This window comes from Camelus bactrianus, chromosome 3, assembly GCF_048773025.1.
Source record: "Camelus bactrianus isolate YW-2024 breed Bactrian camel chromosome 3, ASM4877302v1, whole genome shotgun sequence".
In the NCBI taxonomy this organism is placed as follows: Eukaryota; Metazoa; Chordata; class Mammalia; order Artiodactyla; family Camelidae; genus Camelus; species Camelus bactrianus.
Genome location: NC_133541.1, coordinates 113,531,996 through 113,555,204, shown reverse-complemented (window position 1 = coordinate 113,555,204; position 23,209 = coordinate 113,531,996). Strand labels below are relative to the sequence as shown.

At 45.8% G+C, this 23,209-nt stretch overlaps 1 protein-coding gene across 1 annotated transcript in view; it reads left to right on the top strand.

The window, feature by feature from the left end:
• ADAM19 (ADAM metallopeptidase domain 19) overlaps positions 1-23,209 on the top strand; it is an 81,521-nt gene that overhangs the window by 5,862 nt on the left and 52,450 nt on the right. Inside the window, exon 3 of the mRNA XM_010970049.3 lies at positions 2,152-2,222. Within this exon, the coding sequence (XP_010968351.1) occupies positions 2,152-2,222 (71 nt within the window). The remainder of the gene's footprint in view (positions 1-2,151; positions 2,223-23,209) is intronic.

Below are 23,209 nucleotides of genomic sequence, written 5' to 3'. Positions count from 1 at the left end.
ACCAAAACTAAGCTTTGAGGTCACCCTTAAAAGGGGTAGAAAAAACTTTCAAGAGTTTATCAGTTCGTTGCTCCCAAGTTAGAGAGTGTGTATTTAAAACACCCTAAGGAATCGATTCTGTTTTTAATATGTTTAAATGTATAAATATCCTGTTTTCTGCCCATAAGAAATAATTAAATAATTAAATTATTAAATTTTTCCTGCCCATAAGAAAAGTTCAATTGCCCTGAATTGAACTGTTATTAAAGCATGGAAGTTTATGTCAACAGAAATAAAATCACACAACATGAGAGTTGTGAGTTAAGTTTTATTTGGGGCAAAATGAGAACTGTAGCTTGGGAGACAGCATTTCAGATAGCTGAGTGACTGCTCCTGAGGGGAAGGAGGGAGGGTCAGATACATGTGATTTTGGTGAAGGGGGTACATGCAATCATGCACACTTTTTGGTGTGTGCGCTGAAGGTTGCTGCTAGTCTCATGAAGGTAATTGCCAGCCACGAGGAGCATGTGGCTCTATTGATGATTTTCTAGATAGGAGGAGGCACAAGAATTGGGGCTCATAAAATCCTCTTCTGAAAATATGTCTAAAGGCCTGTTCTGCGAGTTTTTCCTGGAGCACAGAGCGCCTCATTCCTAATCTCCACCCTGAACTCCTTTCAGGGCATGTGGAAGGTCAACAGCTGCAGTGGCTCGTGATTTAATCCTTGTAAAGGTAGATGGCAAGTGCCAGTTGTTAGCTGGCATTTATGATGACTTGGATTTCCAATTTCTTTGAAATTTTTCACAATAACTAGGTAAAAGGAGATTAAAAAGTCCATTTCTTAAAGTATAAAAAGCAATTAGAGAAACATGGAAAAATGCACAAAAGAAAATAAAATTAACTCATCTCACTGCCAAGAGGTAACTACGGTAACCTTTTGATTTATTTCTGCCTACTTTTTTCCCTTTACAAAAGTAGGCATGAATAAAACATACAGTGTTATGCTTTGAACTTTCTGCTTAATCATTATCATGTGTACTTTCTTAATAATTTAAAAATCATTGAAAGTCATCACTAGTGTTTTGTCTTATGAATGGGCCATCGGTTATTTAACCATTTTCCTATTTTTGGACATTCAGCTTCTGTTTCATTAGTCATTATTGTAGGTAACAAGCATCTTTGTGTATAAACCATTTGTACCCTTCAGATAGAATCTTACATGACTCGGCCAGGGGGTCTAAACATTTAAAACTCTTGTCCGTACTGTCAAATTCTCACTGGTAGGGTATGAGAGTGCCCATTTTATAGTATACGCTCCATTGTGATTTATTGTTTTAAAAAATCTTTGTCACTTTGATTTTTTTTGAAAATATCTTTAAAAAATCTTTTTGGGTGGGGGGCAGCTACCGCTGATGTTGAACATATTTTTTAATCCATTTTGTTCCTTTGTATGATACCTTACATGGTCTCTTCTGGGTGTGTAGCTCCTTTAGCCTTCAGCAGATTTTCTCCTGTGTGTGAAATATGTCTTTTGGACCTGTAAAACCTTAGTTGGAGGTTCTCCTAGTTGTCTCCTCTGAGATGGTTTGAGAGTATTCAAACGGAGAGCCAAAATAAAATAAAATAAGAGCCCAGGATGAAGAGGCTTCCCCTGGTATTTTAAGTAACAGCCAACATGTATCTAGGGCTTCCTGTGTGCCAAGCACTGTGATAAATTCTTTACATTTACTAAGTCACTTAATCTTTACAAGATCCCTACAGGGCTGACCATTAGTATGTCAGTTTTATAAGTAAGGAGGCTGAGCTGCAGGGAGCTTCAGTAACGTGCCCAGTTGCACAACTACAGTGTCAGAGCCAGCACTTGAATCCATATCTAGCTCCACTCACAGTTTCCTGTTGAAGGTCGTGTTTTCTATCGTTTGCCTTTACCAGGTCTGCATGCAGGAGGTTACATCACATTTCAGCTCTGAGTTTCTTTCTTTTGTCTTTTAGGAGAAGGCAAATGAGGGAGGGGAACGGGTCCTTCTGGGATTGACATGATTTCGTGTTGGGGATGGAAATCGTTCACTTCCTGTGGATCAATGTCAGAGCCCCGTGCTAGACCCTGTGCCCCTTCCTGGGAGCCTGGTTCCCTGCTTTTAGGAACTGACATTCTTTTGTTGTTGCTTTTAGCATCCACTCAGAGCTGAGCTCAGGGTGACGGCTGAGGGGCGAGAACTGATCCTGGACCTGGAGAAGAATGAGTAAGTGGACTTACCCTTTGTCTAAAATGAAACGATCCACTTTCATGTCCATTCCGGACGCAGGTGCCGCTGTTCTGGAAGGAAGTAGTTAGTGGAGTGACCAAGCTCTCAGTCTGTGGTTCCTTTGCGAGGAGCATCTTGCAAAGCCAGCGTTTCCACAATCTCTTTATTTGCTGTGAAGTTGCTGGACTGTTTAATGTCTTCTTTGAATTTCCTCAGGCTTGTGTCCGGGACCTCTTAGAGTTCACTACAAGCACATGGGTGCGTGTGTGCGTGTGTGTGTGTGTGCTTGTGTGTGAGAGAGAGAGACAAAGGGAGGGATAGGCTGGAGGACTCTGGCAGCTCCAGCACAGCGCACAGCAGGAAGTGAAGGAGAAGGAGATTAGAGGAAAACAGCAGAGAGGAGAGAGGCCAGGTGGAGTGTTCCGGGATTTGACGCTTAAACCCTGGCTGCTCCATCTATTCTGGGTCAGCTCCATCTGAGCTTCTGCCAATAAAGGCATGGTCTGCAGTCTCCCGCCTTCATCCGGCTGGTTCTTCCATCTTCCTAACCTCATTCCTCTTGGGTGGCTGCCTATTACCACATTGATTTGCTGTCAAGTGCAGTTGTATCTTGATTCATTATATTGAGCAGGTAAATAGACATAAGGCATGGCTGTGTCTGTTGCCCATTCCTTGGCCATTCCCAACCTTGCTCTCCTTACTTGGCCATAGCCTTCTGAAGGCTTCTGGTATTTCCCCGTCAACAGTCCCACTTACATTCTGCCAGGCAGACCTTGTAGATAAGGCTGCACAGCTCAGAGAACTGCCTGTCTCCTTTTGGCAGCCTGGAGTACCCTGGAAGCAGATGAGTAATCAGATGCATCACTGCCAAGAAAGGGATGGTTAGGGACCTTCCCATATCCAGAAGGATGGGAATGGCTGATAAGCTTTGGTGGAAAGCAAGAATATAAATTATTCCAAATTTGGGCTTTTAGGACACTCACAGAGGAGGGTGAGTGGTGTTGGAAGTGCAGTAAAAGTGCAACTGAAGCAGCTTGTGTAGTGCTTCATCCACATCTTTCCTCTGCCTCCAGTGTACAGTGGACTTCGGGAAACCAGAAAGATGGGCATCTCGATCATTTTTGCTACTTTCCTCCTGAGAGTAAAACCAGCCCAAGATTGCATCCCATTTCCCTGGAACATACCTGGCTGGCTGCGTCTGCAGAGGGCGCAGGCCACGTCTGCTCTGGATTTCTTCTTTCATTGTCTTTCTTTGGTCCTGCAGGAAAGGCTCTTAGAGGGTTTGTTCTTAACAGCTCTCTCAGGGGCTGTTTCAGTTTCGCATGGTCCCAGCCCTCTAGCTCTAGTCTAAATGTTCCCTATTGCCACCTCGGTCTAGTCTGTTCAATTCTGCCTCCAGTTGGAGCATTTGCCCCAGTTGGTGTCATGGGCAAATCCTTTGGAGTTGGACTGGCCAACCAGGGGTCCCAGGACTCATCCTTCCCTCATATTTTGGAATCTTTGCAAGAGGTCATAGGAAGTTAGAGCTGGGACACACCTTAGAAGACACTGAGTACAGCAGGCTTATGCACAGATGCAGCAACTTCAACTCAGAGAAAGATGGGCACTTGTCTGAGGCCACACAGCAAGTAAATGAGAGAGATGAGACAAGAGTCATTTGTGTTTGTGGGTCTGGAGCCAGAGAAACCCGGATCTGACTCGCTAGCTCTGTAACCTGGGGCAAATTGCTGCACCTTTTGGCACCTCAGCATCCTCACTTACAAAATGACAGTCGTAACGGCAGCGTGGGTGGTATGACGGCCGAGTGAGGGGACGGGCACAAAGTGCTCATAGAGCACGCGGTGAAGAGTCAGCACGGCTGTGATCCCACGCTGAGGTTCCCGGGGCAAACCCGAGGATGTGGTCCTATTGTCTGCTGCCCTGAGCAGCCCTCTTGTTTCCCAGAGCTCAGCAACAGGCTGGATGTGGTTCCCGGCCTCGGTGAGTTGGCAGAAGTGGAAGCAGCGGAGCTGAGCAGAATGACCTCACCAGGTATCCCTGGGGCACAGCTTCCTGCTATTTTCGTCTAAATTGGGCTTTTTGTTTCTGAACACATGTTAGCAAGCGGAACTCCAACTGCACACGACTTCCTAGTGTGTTTATTTCCCAAAGCCTTCTCATTCATGGTGCGTGCGAGTCTGGACTCCAAACAGCTTTGGTGGGAGGGTGCTGCTTTTCTGATTTTTCAAATTTCATGAAGCACTAATGAAGCTTTTGTAATCCCGTGATATTTGAGCGGAAACGAGGCCCTGTGCTAAGTGATCCTCAGGCTCTGGTTCTTAACTGTCTCGATTGATTCATTCATCCTTTCCCTCTCGTATGCATCTGTCACATTCCAGGCACCAGCGCAGGTACTGCAGACATAGCTGTGAATAACACTTCCTGCCTTCCTGGGGCTTGGGTTCCAGTGCAGGGAACAGTGAATAAACAAGCAAACATATAGTGTGTCTGCTGACAGTCACCGTGGAGCCAACAAAGGGATATAAGTGCTCTGGAGAGCAGGGGTCGGGAGGGAGATGCTGTTTTGGAATGGTGGTCAGAGAAGGCCTTAGGGGTGAAACTATATTTCAGTCCAGACTTGAAGGAGGTGAGGAAGTGAGCCATGTGGACAGCGGAGAGATGACAGTTCTAAGGAGCAGGAACAACCAAGTTCAAAAGCCCTAAGAGATTAGGAAGTCTCCATTCCTGCTCCCTACCCCCATATACATTTCCCCATATATTGGAGTCTCTGGCCTCCCAGGAGCTGTGGACAAGGGCTTCTGGGACTCTGAAGGGAGGGAGAGAACATTTCTAGTTTCTTTCTCATCCTCATGAGGTGTCTGGCCTTCTCCCATCTAATCAAAGCCCATGTGCTAATGCACGGCCCAAAATAGCAGTGAGCAGGCCTTTAATGGAATTCACATGGGGGAGATTGCCAAGAATGGTGAGGACAGAGGCGCATGGGGGTTGGGCCAGGAGAGAGGGGACAGCTCAGCTAGCAGACACCCCGAGGTGCCTTAGTTCAATAGCATGGCAGCTGGTAGCCTTTTTCTGCTGTGACATCCCCAGGGGGCACACACACCCTTTTCTCTGTTGAGTGCAGGTGGGAAGGAGTGACATCGTAGGGATAATCTGAATGTGGCTTCCATGTCGGAACATCCTAGTTCAGATCCTGACTCTGCCGCTTACTAGCTGTATGTCCTTTTTAAGCTTCAGTTTCCCTGTCTGGGTATAATAATAGTCTCATGCTGTAGAGCCATGGGGAGGGTGAAAAGAGATGGTGCATGTCAAGGGCCCAGCACAGTGCCTGGCTTGTACTCCAGACCCAGTAAATGGCAGTTATTATTTTTGTCCCTTGTGGTTTTTTAATTGCAAAATGTGCTCATTGTAAAACATGTAGCAAGACCAAAATATAACAAGTAAAAGAATGAAAGTTTCCCACCCATGAGGAGAATCCACTGTTAACAGTTTGGTGGGCCCACCCTGGACCCTTCCTGTGCACGTGAGAACACGCACATAGATACTCATAGACACAGACACACAGAAGCGCACCCAGGCTGCTATTTTTGCTGGGTAGGGAGGAACAGAAATGAGATTATACTATACATATTGTTCCACACTTGTTTTTTCAGACTTAACTGTATGTGATGAAGGTAGTAATCTGCTCTGATAAAAGTACATGTTGCATAGTTTTACATGTACTCACACACATATACACCCTTTGCAAGTGTTGGTGCATAGCTGTCGTTAGGAGAACCTTACCTGTGATTGGAGAAGTGTAGGACAGTAGAAAGAGTGCTCAGCTCAAGAGACAGACAGTGTGGAATTGGTCCACAAACCAATTGGCCCTCCTGGGCCTCAACTTTTTCATCTGTCAAATGGAGTTTTTTGTCCCAATTGGGCTCCAAGAGCCTTTCCTGTGCTACCTGTTTAGAGGATACTGCATAAGCGGAAGTTGGAAAAGAAGTCCCTGCCTCTGGCGTTTGTTCTCTGGTTGTGGAGACATCCCTGGAAATAGGGGGCCATGGGATAAAGGCGAATACCCCCAAAACCACAGACACTGGAGTTAAGGATGAGCTGCTTGCTCAGGGCTCACCGTTTAGGCAACATCAACCCAAAAAGGGAAATGACAGAGAAGCAATTATAGGCTGCTATTTCCACAACCCACAATTTTGAGGCAAAAAATCCACAATATTTTTTCTCCATGTAATTTTCCCCGGGCTCTGAGGACTGCCTCATCAATCCACATACCATATTGGACAACAGCTTGTTTGCTGAAATCAAATGGAATCTTCCTTAGCTATAGGCATCTGGGGAGATGAACACCTCCAGGGGGAAGCAGGCTCTGGCTGTCTCCCTTCTCCGCGTTTTCCAACAGGAGGGCACCCTGAACTGTTGAACCTACTTGCAGGATGCTCCTTGGCTGCATCACTACATTACAAAGTCACCTTTGAAAGCAAATGAGCAGCAGCTCAAGCAGCGGGCACTGTGCCCAGGGGACCTTTGGCCATATACTTCTCTCTGCTAGTCTCTTGAGCACATGCTGGAGGTCTCATCTCTAAAGTAGACTTCCTACCTTCCATTCCAATGATGCTAAGATTTAGGTTTTGGCTTGGGGAAGGGAGCCACGTCCTTGGGTCTCACCCCGTTAATTATGCCCTAGCCCAGTTAGCAAAGAGAAACCCTATGTGTACAAGTCTAGCTGATAAGAATGGATGTTTGTTTTCTTTTGTGTGTATATCTACCTCCAGATCTCATGAGCAACAGTCATTGTCAAGGCAGAATTTAGACATTTGGAGGTTTACTGATGATTATACCTGCCACTGCTTCTGACTTTCACCTCTCTTCCTATCTCTAACTTCTTATCAGTCCCTCAGAGATATCTTAGGGAAGGAGACTGCTTTTGCTATCCTGGAAATCAAGCTACAACCTGGAAAATTAACAGTCATTGAGAATGGAGTGATCTAGCTCCTTGGTTTTCCCCCTCAACCCTCGAGTTATATAACACTGGAGGGCCCAAGAAGAGGAGACAGAGCAGGCAAAAGAGGAATTTTTCCTGCAGTAGACAGGATGGATTAGTTACCCCTGCTTACTGCTGCACTCCTCCTCCAAGGAGGCCTGGCAGAAACACATAGCTGATCTGGAGCAAAACTACATACAGCCCAGGCCACGGAGCTCCCCCTGGCTCCCAGCTCCCCAGCTTCCTCTGGAGTGAAGAGTAGACTTTAGCATCTTATCTGGGATAAAGGACAGCTCTCTCTGACCCTCCCTTGTCAGGAGCTTCATTTGCTGTTGGCAAAATTCAATTTCCTGGATCAAAGAGAAGCTTAAGAAAGGCTTAGATACATCCCAGTGCTCTTGGTGAACCGTGCTTCACTGAGTTGCATTTAAATGAGTCACAGACATATGGGTTACATTTCACTTAAAATACACATGGCTTAAGAAATTAGAGGATATCGTTCTTTAACCAAGTATTTGGCAGATCTCAAGTATTCGAAATGTTTTTCCAAACTCGGCACACAGCTGGGCTCCCCCGTTCCCCACAGCTGACATTGTATAACCCAAGGAGACCGGTGCCGAGGAAACGGTTGGATTGGCTGGGTGGGGACCTCAGAATTTGAAGAAAGCTGCCTGTGTCTGAAATGTTCTTCCAATTTTTTTTTTTTTTTGAAGTATTAGGAACTGGAATTAACCCTGCTGCGTTGACTCTGAGACAGCGACTGCATCAGCAGATTTGAATTCTAAGCGCTGGGCTGGGCACCTTGCCCCAGAGAGACCTCACTGTCCTGTTTGAAGTGCAGTTTCCAAAATTGTAGCTTTGTAGACAGAGATTGATTTCAACTCCAGAGCCCCTGGAGTTGCAGACCAATCTGATGTGATCTTTATACAAGCCAAGTTTTCAACCCCACCCGTGCATAAGCAGGGTCTTCATTATTTCTAAATCACTGGAAACATGACATTGCTTTCTTCAGATCCGCTGCGTAAACTAGTAACTAGAAGTGGTGATCTGAAGGGAGGCAGCTATACAGTTGCCGAAAGACAGTATCGATAACCTAGATGTGCTGGGTCTTAAGGCTGTGAGCACAGAAGCCCGAAGTGCCATAATCCATAGGGTAGAACAGGCTTGGGCTTTGGTGCCAGAGAGCCCTAGATGTGGTTCCAGGCACTGACACTTTCTGGTTAGGGAGCCTTTGTCAAGTCACTTGCCTTCTGAGTGTTGTTTCTTCATCTGTATCCATGATAACATTCCCTCCTTAGGGAGCATTTACTGAGAGCCAGTCCCTGTGCAGAGGCACTTCACGTACTATCTCATTTAATCCTCATGGCACCCCTTTTAATGAGATATTATTATCATTCACATTTTATACGTGGGGGAACTCAAGGGTGAGGAATTTGAGTAATTTACCCAGTGTCAGGCACAACCAGGAGTCAAACTCAGATCTACCTGCCTCTTACTATATTTTACTTCCTGCTTAGAAAATAGACATTAACACCTTCATTGCAGGGTTGGGTAGGCTGAAAAATGTGCCCCACCCTCCAAGAGACCACACTCTCCCTGGGACATGAGGCAGTGCTGCCTTATGTGACAAAAAAGGATGTTTGTAAGTGTGACTAAATGAAGATCTTGAGAAGGGGAGATTATTTTGGATTTTGTGGGTGGGCTGCAAATACAACCACAAGTATTTTTGTAAGAGGGAGGTTTGCTCACAGACAGAAGAGGGGAAGGCAGAGTGACCACAGAGGTGGGAGTGATGCAGCCACAAGCCAAGGAATGTAGGCAGAGGCCTGGAATGGAACCTCCCAGAGGGAGTGCAGCCCTGACTTTGGTCTTCTGGCCTCCAGAACTGTGGGAGAATAACTTTTCGTTGTCTTAAGCCACCCAGTTTGTGGTAATGTGTTACGTGTCAGCCACAGGAAACATATGCAGGGTTCACGAGCCTTTGCAGTAATGTACTGTGATGGGCTTAGGATCACTCCTGGCACAAACATGAGCAGGTTTTCAGTACATGCTAACTTTCGTTAGTGCAAAGTCAACATCAGATGTTTTCCAAGGTGTCTTGATGATACAAGGCATTGCATGTGGCCCCTGTGACTGTCTTCAAGTAAGAAACTGACAAGAGAAAAACATTGAGAAATAGCATGTGTGGTTACCACTTACCGGCATTTCTTAAGTTCCGGGACGTGTTGTCTGATTCTCAGTCTACCTTTGGGTAACTTCTGGCTGAAGAATGATGGTCAGATATGAGTAATGATACCATCAGTTGTGGTAATGGCCACAGTGTAGGGGATGCCTATAGAGCAGTCTCTGTGTGAGTCATCTAATTGAATCATCACAACAACCTAGAGGTGTGGGTACCTGTATTAACCCTATTTGGCAAATGGGGACCCTGTGGCATGTAGCTGTGTGGCTTGCTCAAGTCACCTGGTGGGAAGGGCAGAGCCAGGATGTGGAGGAAGATATGTTTGACTCTAGCCTCAGGCTCTTAGCTGTGGCCTCATATTGCTTCTTGGATGCACTGCCCTTGCTCAGTATGCGCTCCTTCAGTTAGCACTGGTGTTACTTCTTTGTTATTCTGCCCTCCCTCTTCTCTTTCCTGCTGCTTTCCCGGGGCCCTGGTTAGAATTTGGATTTCAGTGGACTGTGATGGTGTAATCCTGGCAGGTTGGATTCAGAACCTAGCTCCTTGTACCCACTGGTGATGTAAGCTTTGGCAAGTTGCTTCACCTTTGCGAGTCTCAGTTTCCTCATCCACATGATGGGGCTAATAATAGTGGCCACCTTGTCGGATGTCACGTGACATTCAGTAACTTAATGCTCTTAAATGGCTTACACGGTAACTGGTGCACAGTGAGAGTCCAACAGATAGTCGCTATTATTTGTGTTCTGCAGGATCGGAAAAACATTTAAGAATGAAGTAAGAGGGAATTCCCCTGAGTTGCTTTCCAAATGTAATTAGGAAGACGACCTTAAAACTCACTGCCCCTGGGAGGAAACTCACTTCTGCTCTCCAGCCGTGCCCAGTTTGACCTAACTGTATCTCCAGAGTCCAGCTTTGCAGGTTCTCCGGTTGGCCAAACTGTACCTCCTGTCTGCGCCTGCAGAATCAGCGCCCGGACCCTCCCTTGGCAAGGCCCTGAGCTGTCTGATAAAGAGGCTGGGATCTGTATACCGGTTCCGGCTCTATCTCCTTCCAGGGACCCACAGCCAGGGCTGCCTGTGTAGCCAGGAAGGATGTCCATGGTTTTCTTTTGTCTCAAGCTTATTTCTCCTGGCGGCCCTTCAGCAGGAGCACAGGGTAAAATGAATGGGAGGAAGCTGTCAGCTGCCCTGTTGGCCTTAGTGGACTCTTGTCGGAGTGAAGGGAAGTGTGTACTTGGAGGAAGTCGGGAGTTGATTCTTGAGTTTGAGGAACCCTTGACCATCAGACTGTTTACCTTAAGATAACAACGATAGCGCGCATCCAGGGAGTGAGCATTTACCCTGAACGTACGGTTTCACATAGATTTTTTTTTAACCCTGTATAAATGTCCATGTAAATTTACCCAGATGGGGTCGTACTATATCCGAAGTTTCATAGTCAATTTTTTTTCACTTGGAAATATTCCATGGGCAAGCATCAAATTATTTTTAAAAATTTACACAAGAACTTTTTGGAATGTCTGAAAACTTCAATAATAATATCCTAGAAAAAATTGTCAGTAATAGAGTTTTAAAATAAATGAGATCATACTTTATGTACTGTTCTGTAATTGGCTTTTTTATTATTGGTCTTCAGTATCTTTCCACATGAGCACATGTATAGATGTATTTCACTTTCTTAATGGTGACATAGAATTCCTGAATAGATGGACCAAAATTTAAAAATTTCCCTATTAATGGACAGTTTTCCAAGTTCTTGCTAGGACAAATAATGCTGCAGTAATAGGCTTATACATAGTCTTTAAGCATATTTGCAAGTGTTTCTGTAGGACTGGGCAGAGGAGGAGATACCTAGAAGCAGAGTTGCAAGGACATACAGCCTATGTGTTTAAAATGTTTTAAATTCTGACAAATTGTCCCTCCCATTCCACAGATTCCTCCCCAAAGACAGTACCATTTTACATTCGTACAGCACTGTATGGGAAAGTATTATGGATACGTTTCCATGTAAATTTCTTGGTCGCTTTTAATGGCTATGTGATATTATATTGTATGTGTATGCCATCATTTACTTTAAAAAGTTCTTAAAATGAAAAATGATGAAATGCACACAGGAGGAGAGAGGATAATGTAATGAATCCCCATATACCCTTCATTCAGATTCAATAATGATTCAGATGCCATGATTAATTTAATCACCCCATATTGATGGGCATTCAAGATGGGGTTTTTCCCCCCATTTTTACAAACAGTGCTAGAGTGAATATGTTCATGTTCTTTGGAAGGTGCTTTCAGAGGATTACCTCCTAAATGCGACTCACTGGGTCCCAGGGAATTTACACAGAACATGCAGGTAGATAAAGGCATATTGCCTTTGGCTTCTCTGTCAGTGGCATCCCACCACCCATGTTGAGAGAATTTGTTCCACACGTTCTCACCAATGGGTTGATTGTTGAGCTTGGGCAGCCTCTTTAAACCCAAACTCTCCTGCCTTTGAAAAAAAAAAAAAACAACAAACAGCTTTATTGAGATATAACTTACATACGGTATTGTTGATCTGTTTAAATAAGTATGCCATTCAATATTTTTTAGTACATTTAGAGTTGCGCAACAATCATCAGAGTCACCTTATTTGGAGATAGAGTCATTGTGGGTGTAATTAGTTGAGATGGAATCATTCAGGGGTAGGGTGGCATCTAATCCAATATGATTGGTGTCCTTATAAATAGGAGACATTTGGACACAGACAAGCACACAGGGAGAGTGCCATATAAAGATTAGAGTTATGAAGCCGCAAGCCAAGAAAATGCCAGAAGCTAGGAGGGAGACCTGAAACAGACCCTTTCCTAGCACCTTCAAAGGGAGCACTGCCAACACCTTGATCTTAGACTTAACTTTCAGAACCGTGAGGCAATAAATTTTTGTTTTGAAACCTCTCAGTTTGTGGTACTTTGTTAAGGCAAACCTTATAAGCAGTCACCCCCACTTTCTCCCTGAAACCCATTAGCTCTTGGCAATCTCTAACTTGCTATCTGTCACTGTAGATTTGCCTACTCTGGATAGTTCATATAAATGAGATTATACAATATTGGTCTTTTGTGAGGGGTTTCTTTTACTGTGTAATGTTTTTGAGTTTTATCCATGTTGTATAGCAGGTATCTGTCCCTTGTTCCTTTCTATTGCTGCATAGTATTCCACTGCATGAATATACCAGATTGTGTTTATCCATTCATCAGTTGATGTATTTTTCCTACCTTTTAAACCAGAGCTAACTCAACTCCACTCTACAAGTTTGATTTCAGTGAACATTAATTGAGCACCTGTGTGGAAAGTCCTGTGCAGGGTGCTGTAGGGAGTCGATGCAAACCCAATATTCTGGCCCTCTCACAGTTTACTCTCTGTAGGAGAGAAAACACACAAACAGCACAATCCCAGGCTGGTTACAAATTTGCTTAATAGAGTTAAAAGTAAAGTGCTGAGGAGACAAGAAGGAAGAGAGAATTTCTGACTAGAGTATAGAGAAAGTTTCCCTAAGGAGGGTTCCTTGGAACTCTGTCTTGCAGGAGCAAGGAGGGGAGGCTTTGCATGAGGAAAGGGGGAGAGATGAGTGAAAGAATGAGAAAGGAATTCAGACTGAGAAATTAATATATAAATATTTGGTCTGGATCAAGAGGAACCAAAATTGTAGTGCTAATAAGCTCTTAGGAATTCAGTATTCCAACTAGGCCAAATCATCGTAGTTCAGAAGAGCAGTATGTAGGTTTGGGGAAGGAGTTTCTGTCCTTTCTACAGCTGAGCTACCTGAGATTTGAGTGGCTTAGAGCTCCGTTTCCTTTGTTCTCTTATGTTTGACTTTGAGTTGGGCTCTCTCTTGCCTCCGGTAAAACTTTGTGATCAGAAAGATAAGTGGAGTATTTCTAGGAAAGAAGCTTGAGGTGCAATTTAAAACTGAGCTATATTTTCTGCACCTTGGATGAGAAGAAGCTCTTCCCCCACCCTCCCCGTCAAAGGGAAATTTGGGCTGAGCTGAGTGGATGGAGGTGTACCTGGTGGATGGAGCCATGGACTGCAAGGGGCTGAGCCCAAAGCAAAGATGGCTTCTTCACAACTCGGGGAGAGGATGGAGTCTCCTGAAAACAAGACATGGTGGGTGGGATATGGATGGATGTGTGGATGTACATTTGGACTGGAGGTCCCACCTTCCAGACCTCTGTCTTCATCTTCAAGGATGTGCCTTGGCTCTTCATCCAGACTCCCTAGAAGCTGGTGATGTTTCTACTCCCCAGTCTTTGTGCTTAGGAAGTAGAGCATCACCATCTCCTGGAAAAGTCCACAGGAGGAAGAGGCCAATTCTGAGGTCTCTGGACTAGTTTTATCCTGAGCATGAAACCTCATTTACATTTTACCCAGGAAATACTCTGATTGTAAGAAAGGAAGCTTTACCCTTTCTCTTTTTAGAACTCGGTGATACACACAACTTTTGGCTGATACCTTGAACGCTAAATGAATAGACTTTTGGGCACCCTGGAACAAGCTGTGGGTCTTACTCTTACTCATTCAGGGGCAGGTATTGAGTCAGAGAATCCTTGGTTTTTCTGACAGGCGTCTCCGCGTTTCGGGCTTGAGCTCTGGATTACTCACCGGGGATTCTCACCTTCTTTCTCTCTTTCCTTCTCTTCCTTCATTCAACAAATACTGTGAGTGCCAAATGTGTGGCTGGCATTGGGCTAGGTCCTGAGTGTTCCTGGAAGAGCAACGGCGAGCAAAACACAGTGTCTACCATCATGGGGCTTAGAGCTTAGTAGAGACGAGAGGTAATCCAGCCATTACTGAACAGTGTGGGGCAGCTATGATGGAGGAAACAGAGGGTACCGTGGGAGCATGGGGAAGGAGAACCTACCCTGGATGGGGTTCAGGGAAGGCTGTCAGGAGGAAGTGAAGTGAAAAGAAGTAGGGCGGTGGTGGAGGGGGTGGTAGAGTTAGCTTATACAAAGGGAGTGGGTTCCAAACAGCACAAGTAGCAGGAACAAAGGTTCAAAGGCTAGAGTAACATTTGAAGATGCAAAGAAGTTCTTTATGGTTAGAGCGGAGAGTGAGAAGGGGGAAGGAAGCGATGAGAGAAGAGGTTGGCCAGGTTGGCAGGAGTGTCTTTGAATGGCTTTGTAGTCTCCTTTAAGGGACTGGGTGTTTATCTTGAGGGCAATGGGAAGCTGATGGAGGCTATTTTAAAAGCCAGACAGTGACACATCCAAAATACATGTGAGAAGGACGGCTTAGACTGAAGCGTGGAGGGTGGATTGGAAGGGGGCAAGATTAGCGATGGTAGTAAGACCCATTCACAAGCTCCATTATAATCTGAGTGAGAAATTACGGTGATCTGACTTAGGGCACAGATAGCTGATATGGAGAGAAGAGGACAGATTCCAGAGATACTTATTTATAAGGTGGAATCATGGAGACTGGGAGATGGGTTGAATATAGGCTGAGGGAGGGGATGGACTCCAGCGTCAATCTGAGGCTCCCAGTTGGAGTAAGTACTGGGACAGTGGTGTGAGTCCCTGGGCATGTCCTCAGCTTGTGGTGGGACCTCGGACAAGCCACTTCTTTTCTCGGATCTTTAGTGTCCTCATCAGATGAAGCGTAACCCTTTCTAGTCACCAACTTTGCGGGATCTTGGTGGTGGGGATCCACTGATAAAGTCTATGTGAGAAGTAGTGTCCAGCACTCTTTCTATGACCCTAAAAGGCCCTGCAGGAGCGAAGTCTGTCCTTACCCTGGTTATCTCTGTAATGTGGACCCTTACGTAGTCTTCGCTCCTTATCTACAATTCTAAACACTCGATCTCCCAGGAACTGGTGAGACCTCTGCCTATTCCGGCAGCTGAGGCCTCTCTGGGGGCCTCCCTGGGGGTTCTCAAACCAGCTTTTGTTGAAAACAATGATATCATTGAGTGGGTGGAGCTGGCCAGGCTTTCCTCAGCCAGTTTAAGGAGAAATGGGGTCTTTATGACTTCTGTACTTATGGCTCTTTTCCAGTCCCTTCCATAGCTCCCATGTGCCCTAATGCACCCCCCTCCTTTTACCCCTGAGGTTACGGGTTTGCAGAGAACTGGCAGCCTCTACATTTTCTCCTCTTGCATCAGTCTCCCTGGAGAGAGGTCTCGATGGGCCAAGGGGCTATAATGGCTGCATTATATTGGGTGTGGTTTCTTTTTCCAAGCCCCCCTCCTCCCTCCGCGGGAAAGGAAGGACAAATCATGGAAAGGGATTCCTTTGGAGGGAGACTGGAGTGCTAGAGAGAGAGGAGACCACTGTGTTGGGAAAGATGTCAGGCTCCTTGTGTTCTGGAAGCTCTATCTCTTACTGATGCTGGATTTGGGGCTTGAGTAGGAATGCAAAGGGTAAACTGTTCTTTCACTTATGTGATGATAGGATTATGGCTGCGGAGAAGATCAGCAGTGTTGAGGATGCTGCGTTTCGGACCCCTAGGTGGCCTTTTCCTCTCTGCCCTCAATACACACGCGCGCACACATGCTCATGCACACACGCTCATGCACAGGTACCCCCCCTCCACAGCTGTGTAGGCAGCTTGCTAGCGGAAGTTGGACGTTGCTTGCAACCCTTGTTTGCAGCAGTTCTAAGAAGGAAGGAAGAGAGGTTGTGAAATGGTGACTTGGTTTCCAGGAACCAGACAGTAATACCTACCTCTTGTGTGTCCTCTTTGTGTTTGCAAAGTACTTTCACAGATGACCTTGGAAAGGAGGAAAACTTAATTTTCCCTCTACCTTTCTAAGTTCTCGGTTAAGAACCCTATGACAAAAGACAGATTAACAAGAGAGAAACAAACAGGTTTATTAACCTGTACACATGGAAGATACCCAGGGGAAAATGAGCAACACAGTTAGAATTCAGGCTTCTGTAGCATCTTCAGTAAAGAAGAAGACATTTGTAGAGAAATGGTAGGACAAAGGAAAGAGGTTTTAGTCTCTCAAAGGCAGTAAACTGTGCGAAGGTAAATATTTGGGAAACAAACGGTAGATACAAGGCTGATGAGCAAAGTTTGTCATGTGGATTCCTCTGGTGCCGTCTCCAGGCTGATGGGGTCTAAAGTTGTCTCTGATGGTTAACTTTTGTCCTTCCTGGTAGAGAGAGGAAGAGGGACACCCTTGGAAATTTATGTGCTTTTAGGCAGCGAAGGGGAGGGCAGGGAGCTTTTCTTGTACCTGCTTCTTCTCGATTGCCTTCAGCTGAAATGATCCTCATACTGAATTGGCGTTTTGGGGGCGACCTAATCTGTCACCCTTCAGCCTCCTCTAATCTCCATGACGGGAGATGCCGGATGGAGGGCAGAAAAGCTGTGCTCGCCTCCTTCACATCCCTTAGCCCAGTACCTGGCACATGACTGGCCCCAGTAAATACGAGGGAGCCCGCTTGCAGGCGCAGAGCCTGAAGTTCTGAAGAGCGTGGCCAAGAACCCAGAACAGCTGTGTGACGAATTCAAGCCAGGAGGAACTTGGTCTTCCTGAGGCCATGTGCTCTGCATTTTGTATCGTATTATGCAGCTTAATAAGCAATTATCGTTGAGATGGCCTGAGCATCCTTCCTCTCTGCCTTCAGGAGCGTCTGGAGGGCCTAACTCTTAGATTATCTACCACTGATGTTTAGCTAACTTTAGTTTATTTAGACTGATGGGTTTAGAAGCAAAATACAACTGTGTGATGTTGGCAAGTTGCTTTGCCCTTTTTAAAATTCTTCATCTGTAAGAGTGGAGTAGGGGGAAGCAGTGGACAGAGAGGGTGGCATACAAGGACTTTTTGCTGCAGTGGACTCTGCAATTTATTCACCAGTCCTCTTCCCCTCCTTAAAAAACAAAACAACAAAAAACTTGATGGAAAGGGAATGAGGCAATACATAGAGTGAGGGGAAAGCTGAAGGACTAGGGCTCGGAAAGGACAGGGTGCAGGAATTCACAGTCTCTTCAGGTGCCATCACAGGCGTGACACAGCGCCAGCCGTTTTCACCAGCTGTCACTCATCTTGCAATTCAGTGAAACGAGATCTGGTTGTCCTGGCTTGTTATGACTGACTCCAGGGGCCCCCAGTCCAAATGCGGCTAGAGCGGACCATTTCTCTAAATGCAGATCAGGCACTGTTTTCCCAAGGAAGTGGCAGGGATGCTGGGCAGGCCAGGACAACAGGTGTACCCTATGATTTTGGAGGGCTTTCCGATTTCCCACCTTCTTGACCTGTGCTCTCACTGTGATTTGTCCTTTAGGATGCTAAGAAACACTGGACAAAGTTATCAAAGTTACTGGGATATGTAATCAGAGACTAAAACAGACTAAGAACCTACATTTAGGGCAGCTTAGTTTGTGGTCTTCACCCACCTGCTCTTTGTTTTTTTGCTTTTATTCATGGGAAGCCCCACCTAGTCTCTTGTTTCTAAGCATATTTTCATAGGTCTACTGATCTTAGAGGTTCCTTTTCATCTCTTCCCCTGTGTCTTATCCACAGTGTTTATCTGTACAACGTTAACCGCTGCCTCGTGCGTTTACCCTTTCCTTCAGGTCGATCTGATAAACAAGGACTGTAGTTATTTACCAGCAACTGGTTGCTAGAAAGGCTGCTTTAATTTTTCTCAGAAATTGTAAAGATATTACCCCATTTCCCCGAACTATTCTTATCCAATTCTAGTAAATACCCATAATAGGCTATTTGGGACACTGGAAAACAAACCTGTAAACTTTTCTTGGGTGAGCCATTTTGAGGGTCTCTCAGGTCCCTGACAGTTAAGCGTCCTGATCCCAAGAAGTCAGCCCTATTTGCCCAGAGAGGTTACCGATCTTGGTGGACGCAGCCAAGAGCAAGGCCCGAAGAGGATGAAATAAAGACCCTGCTGGCCAGAGGAATAAACAGTGCTCATCCAAACATCCTTTGGTCTACTACACGAAAGCAGAACACAGGACCAGGAGCCGGTCGGAAGGGTGCCAGGTCCTGTGGGGACTGGGAGAAGATGTAGTGGGACTCGGTTGGTGAAAAGGAGTGTTGATTGAATGCACTGTTAGGAAACTTCCTTCATAGAAGGTTAAAGACGGCATATTTCAGCTTTGTGCCAGGCTTGTGAGTGGGGCCATCTTGCTTTGCCGCCTTGCGTCTGGAGCTGGACCTCGGGCAGGGATGACGTCTACTCAGGTGAGTCCCTGGAGTAGGAGGAGCTCTCCCACTCTTCACATCAGGAGCAGCCTCCGCAGTTCCCCCTTCCTTGGCCTTTCTGCTCCCTCAGAAAGGACTGCCTTTGCCTGTGGGCCCCGGACTCCTTGGTCCCTCGTTTGGCTCTAGAGCCATGCCTGCGGCAGGTTGGCGTGTTCCCACTCCTCTGCAGTCACAGGTGGGAGGAGCACAGCTTTGGAAATCTTAGTCCTGAGACAGCTCGAGCTGTCTCTTCCCCCTTTTCTTTCTTGCCCTTCGAAAACAAAAGACAACAAAACAATAGTTACTTAATGTGTTATTTTGTCCCAAATAGGGGCACGCATTAGCCGTTACGTTAGAAAAACTCTGTCTACTCTTCAAAACCTCTTCCTAATGTCTGCCCGTTCTGGGCATCTCCATTTCCATTTGATAGAAAGGGAAATTCTGAGCTGACTAGCTTGTGATGTGCGTAGTATCTCCTTGCTAGTTAAAAAAATACGAACACAAGAATTTCTGAACATACCCAGAAGGAGAGAGACTAGTATCATGAACCCTCAGAAACCCCTTTGTTTTGGTTTAACATTAACTGAGTTTTACCACATGTACACATAGCTAGAAAATGATAGCAGTGATATTTGTAGAACACAAATACTTTGTACTTTACAAAGAGTTCTTTCTCATTTGTCTGTTATATTTAGCAAACATTTATAGTCAGGCACGCTCCTAACATTTTACAGCAACCCTACGAAGTAGATTCTATCATCTCCCCCATTTTATAGGTGAGAAAACCGAGGCACAGAGAGGGTAACCGACTTGCCCAAGTTCGCAGAACTTACTAGCATCTCAGCTAGTTTTGAATGTATTTTCTCATTTGATCCTCTCAGTGAGGCTGAGAGATGGAAATTATTACTCTGTTCATTTGCAATCTAGGGAATGGAGAGAATTTAGGTGGCTCAGGTGCAAACAGTTCTCATACACACACAAATGGTGAGCACTTGTCAAAGTTTTATTTATCTAATGGGGAAACCAACAAAGTGGTAAAACTGGTTTCAAGATTGAACAGATAAGGGAAACATATGCATATATATTTTTTTCTTCAAGAGTGAAAAAGGAATGCTGAGATAACATCGCTAAATTAGATACAAAGCTGGTTAATATCCTGAGGCAATGCAATCATAACCTGGAGAGTTATCTTTTCTACTCAGTGGAAATCATTTTCATCTCTAGTGTGTCTTACTAGGTTTTTACTAGTTAACATCTAATTTTACAGAGTTTTACAAGAGCTGCCCTCATTAACTGTAACTAGTCTTTCAAAGCTACATTTCCCCCCACCAGAGTCCAAAGATCCTTAGGCCTCTTAGAGTCTGCGATTTGACAGGGCTCTTGTACCACGTTGAAGGGTGCTGTGGTGACCTTCTGCCTCATCTCCAGAGTGTGAAATGCCAGTCATCTGGAGAGTACTGTGACAAGGACTGAAGCGAAAGCTTTCTGAGCCCTGGTCATTCCCTTTTGGCTATGCTGGTATCACCTTTAGATTTTGAGAGGGTGCTTAGGAGGCTGGAAATGAGAAAAAGAATTAAAAATATTAAAATTGACCCAATGGAGTAAGTAAGAGCATTCCCAGAGCCTGAAAAAGTATCACCTGGAAAAACTATTAAAAATACAGATTTCTGAGTCCTTCTCTAGAGAATATAATTCTCAGTGGGGCTGGGATGGGGCCTGGGATTTTATATTTTTTCACAGCGTTTCCGGGTGTTGTGTTACTGGGTTAAGTCCCACGATGACGGCACTAAAAGCATGACTGAGAAATGAGAGAGCCTTGTGTTATCACCAGCATGGGTGGGCAGGGTGAGGGTGAGGCTCCTTCGGGGAAAAGAAGAGGGACCAGCAGGCTGTCCCTCCCAAGCATCCCCAGGGTAGAAGTGCCCGGATCCTCTTGAAAGAGCTAGATGTGCAGCAAGACCTGGGAGAAGGAGGTGTTAGTAAAAATAGCCACTGGGTTGAGCATGGGCTTGGTAGGCTGTTTTTCAAGGTGAGGTGGCTTGGAAATTGTTATCACTTCATCTTCACTGGTTTTGCTCACCTGTAGCAGCAGGATGGGAGTGTGAGCTCTGAGAAGATGTTCTGCAAATTCTAGTCTGGCTACTTCTCCCCAGAGTGAGTTTTAGAGATGCTTAGAGAGGCATTTGAAATTCGTCTGATAGCACATAGTCCTTAAAGGGACAGCTCTGGGTCTGAAGGCTGTGAGCCTTAGGAAAGGTGGGTCAGGACTGTGGCAGACTGCAGTGTGTTTGTGGGGAGGGGTCTGGCTGTGTGTACAAATGCTTTCCAGGCCACTATGGGCAATTCCGTGGTCCTTCCCCGGAGAGTGACTTTCTGTTTTATGTCCAGTATCTGGGAGACAGCTTGCTTTCCCAGCTGAGATTCAGAAGATGCAAGTTTTGCTGGAGGACTTAGGGGTCTGAGCAACTTGGGTTTCCCCCAGAGCGAGCACACCAGTGCTGGTGGCTGTTAGCCTTGGGATGATGTGTGATTTCTGCCTGCCTGTGGGCCTGTGAGCCTGGAGGGCACGGGCACAAGGCCCCTTCTTCAGAAATTGCTTTTCCATCAAAGCCAGAAAAGGGAGGGGGCGGGGTGGGAAGTCTTGGACAGTCCTTCTCTCTTCCTGGACACACATCACTCACAACTCGTTTCCTGAAAATCCTAATACACTCCAGTGGTGAGAGACGGCTTCCTGCAGATCTGCTGAGCCAGCCCCATGTCAGAGAGGAGATGAGAACAAGATGTGGTCAGAGAAAGGGCAGCTGGGCTGAGCTGGGCTGCTCAGTGGCTCCGTGGCCCCGTCTTCGGTGCCAAGAACAGCGCCAGGGCACCGCCTGGGCACGTGGGCATAGATGGGCCTAGCTTGGGGCAGTAGGAAGCGTTTGAAAGTAGTTTTTTGTGTCCTGTAAAATTACACAGATGATGGTGATGAAACACGACCCTTCCTTTTGCTTCTCAAAGGAAGGATGACCTTCCTGGCCAACAACCACAATCCCATTTAGGGAAAGGGTTGTTATTTTAAAAGAAACAAAAACAAAAAGAAACTAGCCCTGAAGTTTTTCTACATTCGTCCTCTTTCTCTTGCTCTGTGCTTTGCTTACCCCTGTTGCTCTTCTCTGCAGATGTTTACATCTGAGAGCTAGGAGCCTCCTTTTTGTGGCATCACGGGTTCTCAAGGCCACTATCATCACCATCAGACTATGCTTCGGACCACCGGTTGCTGGCAGTGCTTTGGTTTTAGGCTTCTACCTTCTAAGAAAGACAGAGCAGGAAACTGCTTAAAAACCATGGTGGGGCTGGGGGCAGGGAGGGAGAAGCTCAGTGGCAGAGTGCAGACTTAGCATGCACAAGATCCTGGCTTCAATCCCCAGTACCTCCACTGAAAAAAAAAGTATGGTCAGTTCCAACAGACTTGGGTTTTAAACCCGGCTCTGACGCTGTGCTATGATAACTTAGACAAGTTACAGTTCTGAGGTCCCAGTGTCCTCATAAGTGTGTTGTGAAGGTGAAATGATTTCACACTTAAATACATGTGAGCTGTTTTGATTGTAACTTTTCCGAGTTTCTTAAACTCAGAATGATTCAGGGTGTGGTGCAGGCAGAAAGGTGATGGGGGCACGTAGTCAAACACTTGGGTATTTCTGAAGTTTACTAAAACATATGTTGAGAACTTATGGTCCAGCGTGTAATAACTCTTGGAGAGTTATTACAACAGACTATGTGCTGCAGAATGTCCGGGGTGGGGCCCAACACTCTGCGTTTTTAACTATTTCCTAGGTGATGCTGATGCTGCTGGTCCTGAAAAGGACAGTCAGGTAGAGGAAGGTGCAGATTGTCTCACCCAGATTCAGAAGTCAGAAGGAGGCCAGTGGGTGCTGGTTATAGAAAGGTCGTTTTGTTTCAATGTAAGAACTTTCTCTCTCTCTATATGTGGTCAGAAATGGAGTGAGTGATCTTAGGACCTCACTGTCACTGGAGATGTCCAGTATTGAATGACCATGTGGCACATTCCTACACAAAGTAGAATGTCCATTCATTAATTCGTTTACTCATTGATCCACTTTTTCACAGACTAAACCTGACTGGTAGGTGCTGGGAGCTGGGAGAAGGCTTGAACAAGGCAGCCGTGCCCCCTGCTCCTAGGGAGCCCACAGTCTAATGAGTTTGGCTTAATGATTCCCTTTCAACACTGAGGCTATGAGAGTCCTATGATGACGGTGGCAGAGCCTCAGAATAAGAAGGTGCAGAAAGATGCTTGCCCTCCTGAGGACGTGTGGCCGAGAACCAACAAGAACGTGGTCTCTGAGGTTCAGTCTGGATTGCCCTCTTTGGAGCATCTTGGCGTCATTGGGTGAATATTTCCCCCTCAAGACTCAGAAGAGGCTGAGGATGTACTTTCCAGGAGTGCACTTCCTGCAGAAAGATTCACATCTCCCCAGCAGCACCCGGGAGGGACCATTAAATTCTGAACCCCCGACCAGCCGTCATTATGCGGTCTGTGCAAGCAGACCCAGGAAATGGGCCGCAGGGATGAGCTCATTGCTTTTTCTCCTCTCTCAAGTGATACACTGGGGAGTTAATGGCTGGGGAAAGTTA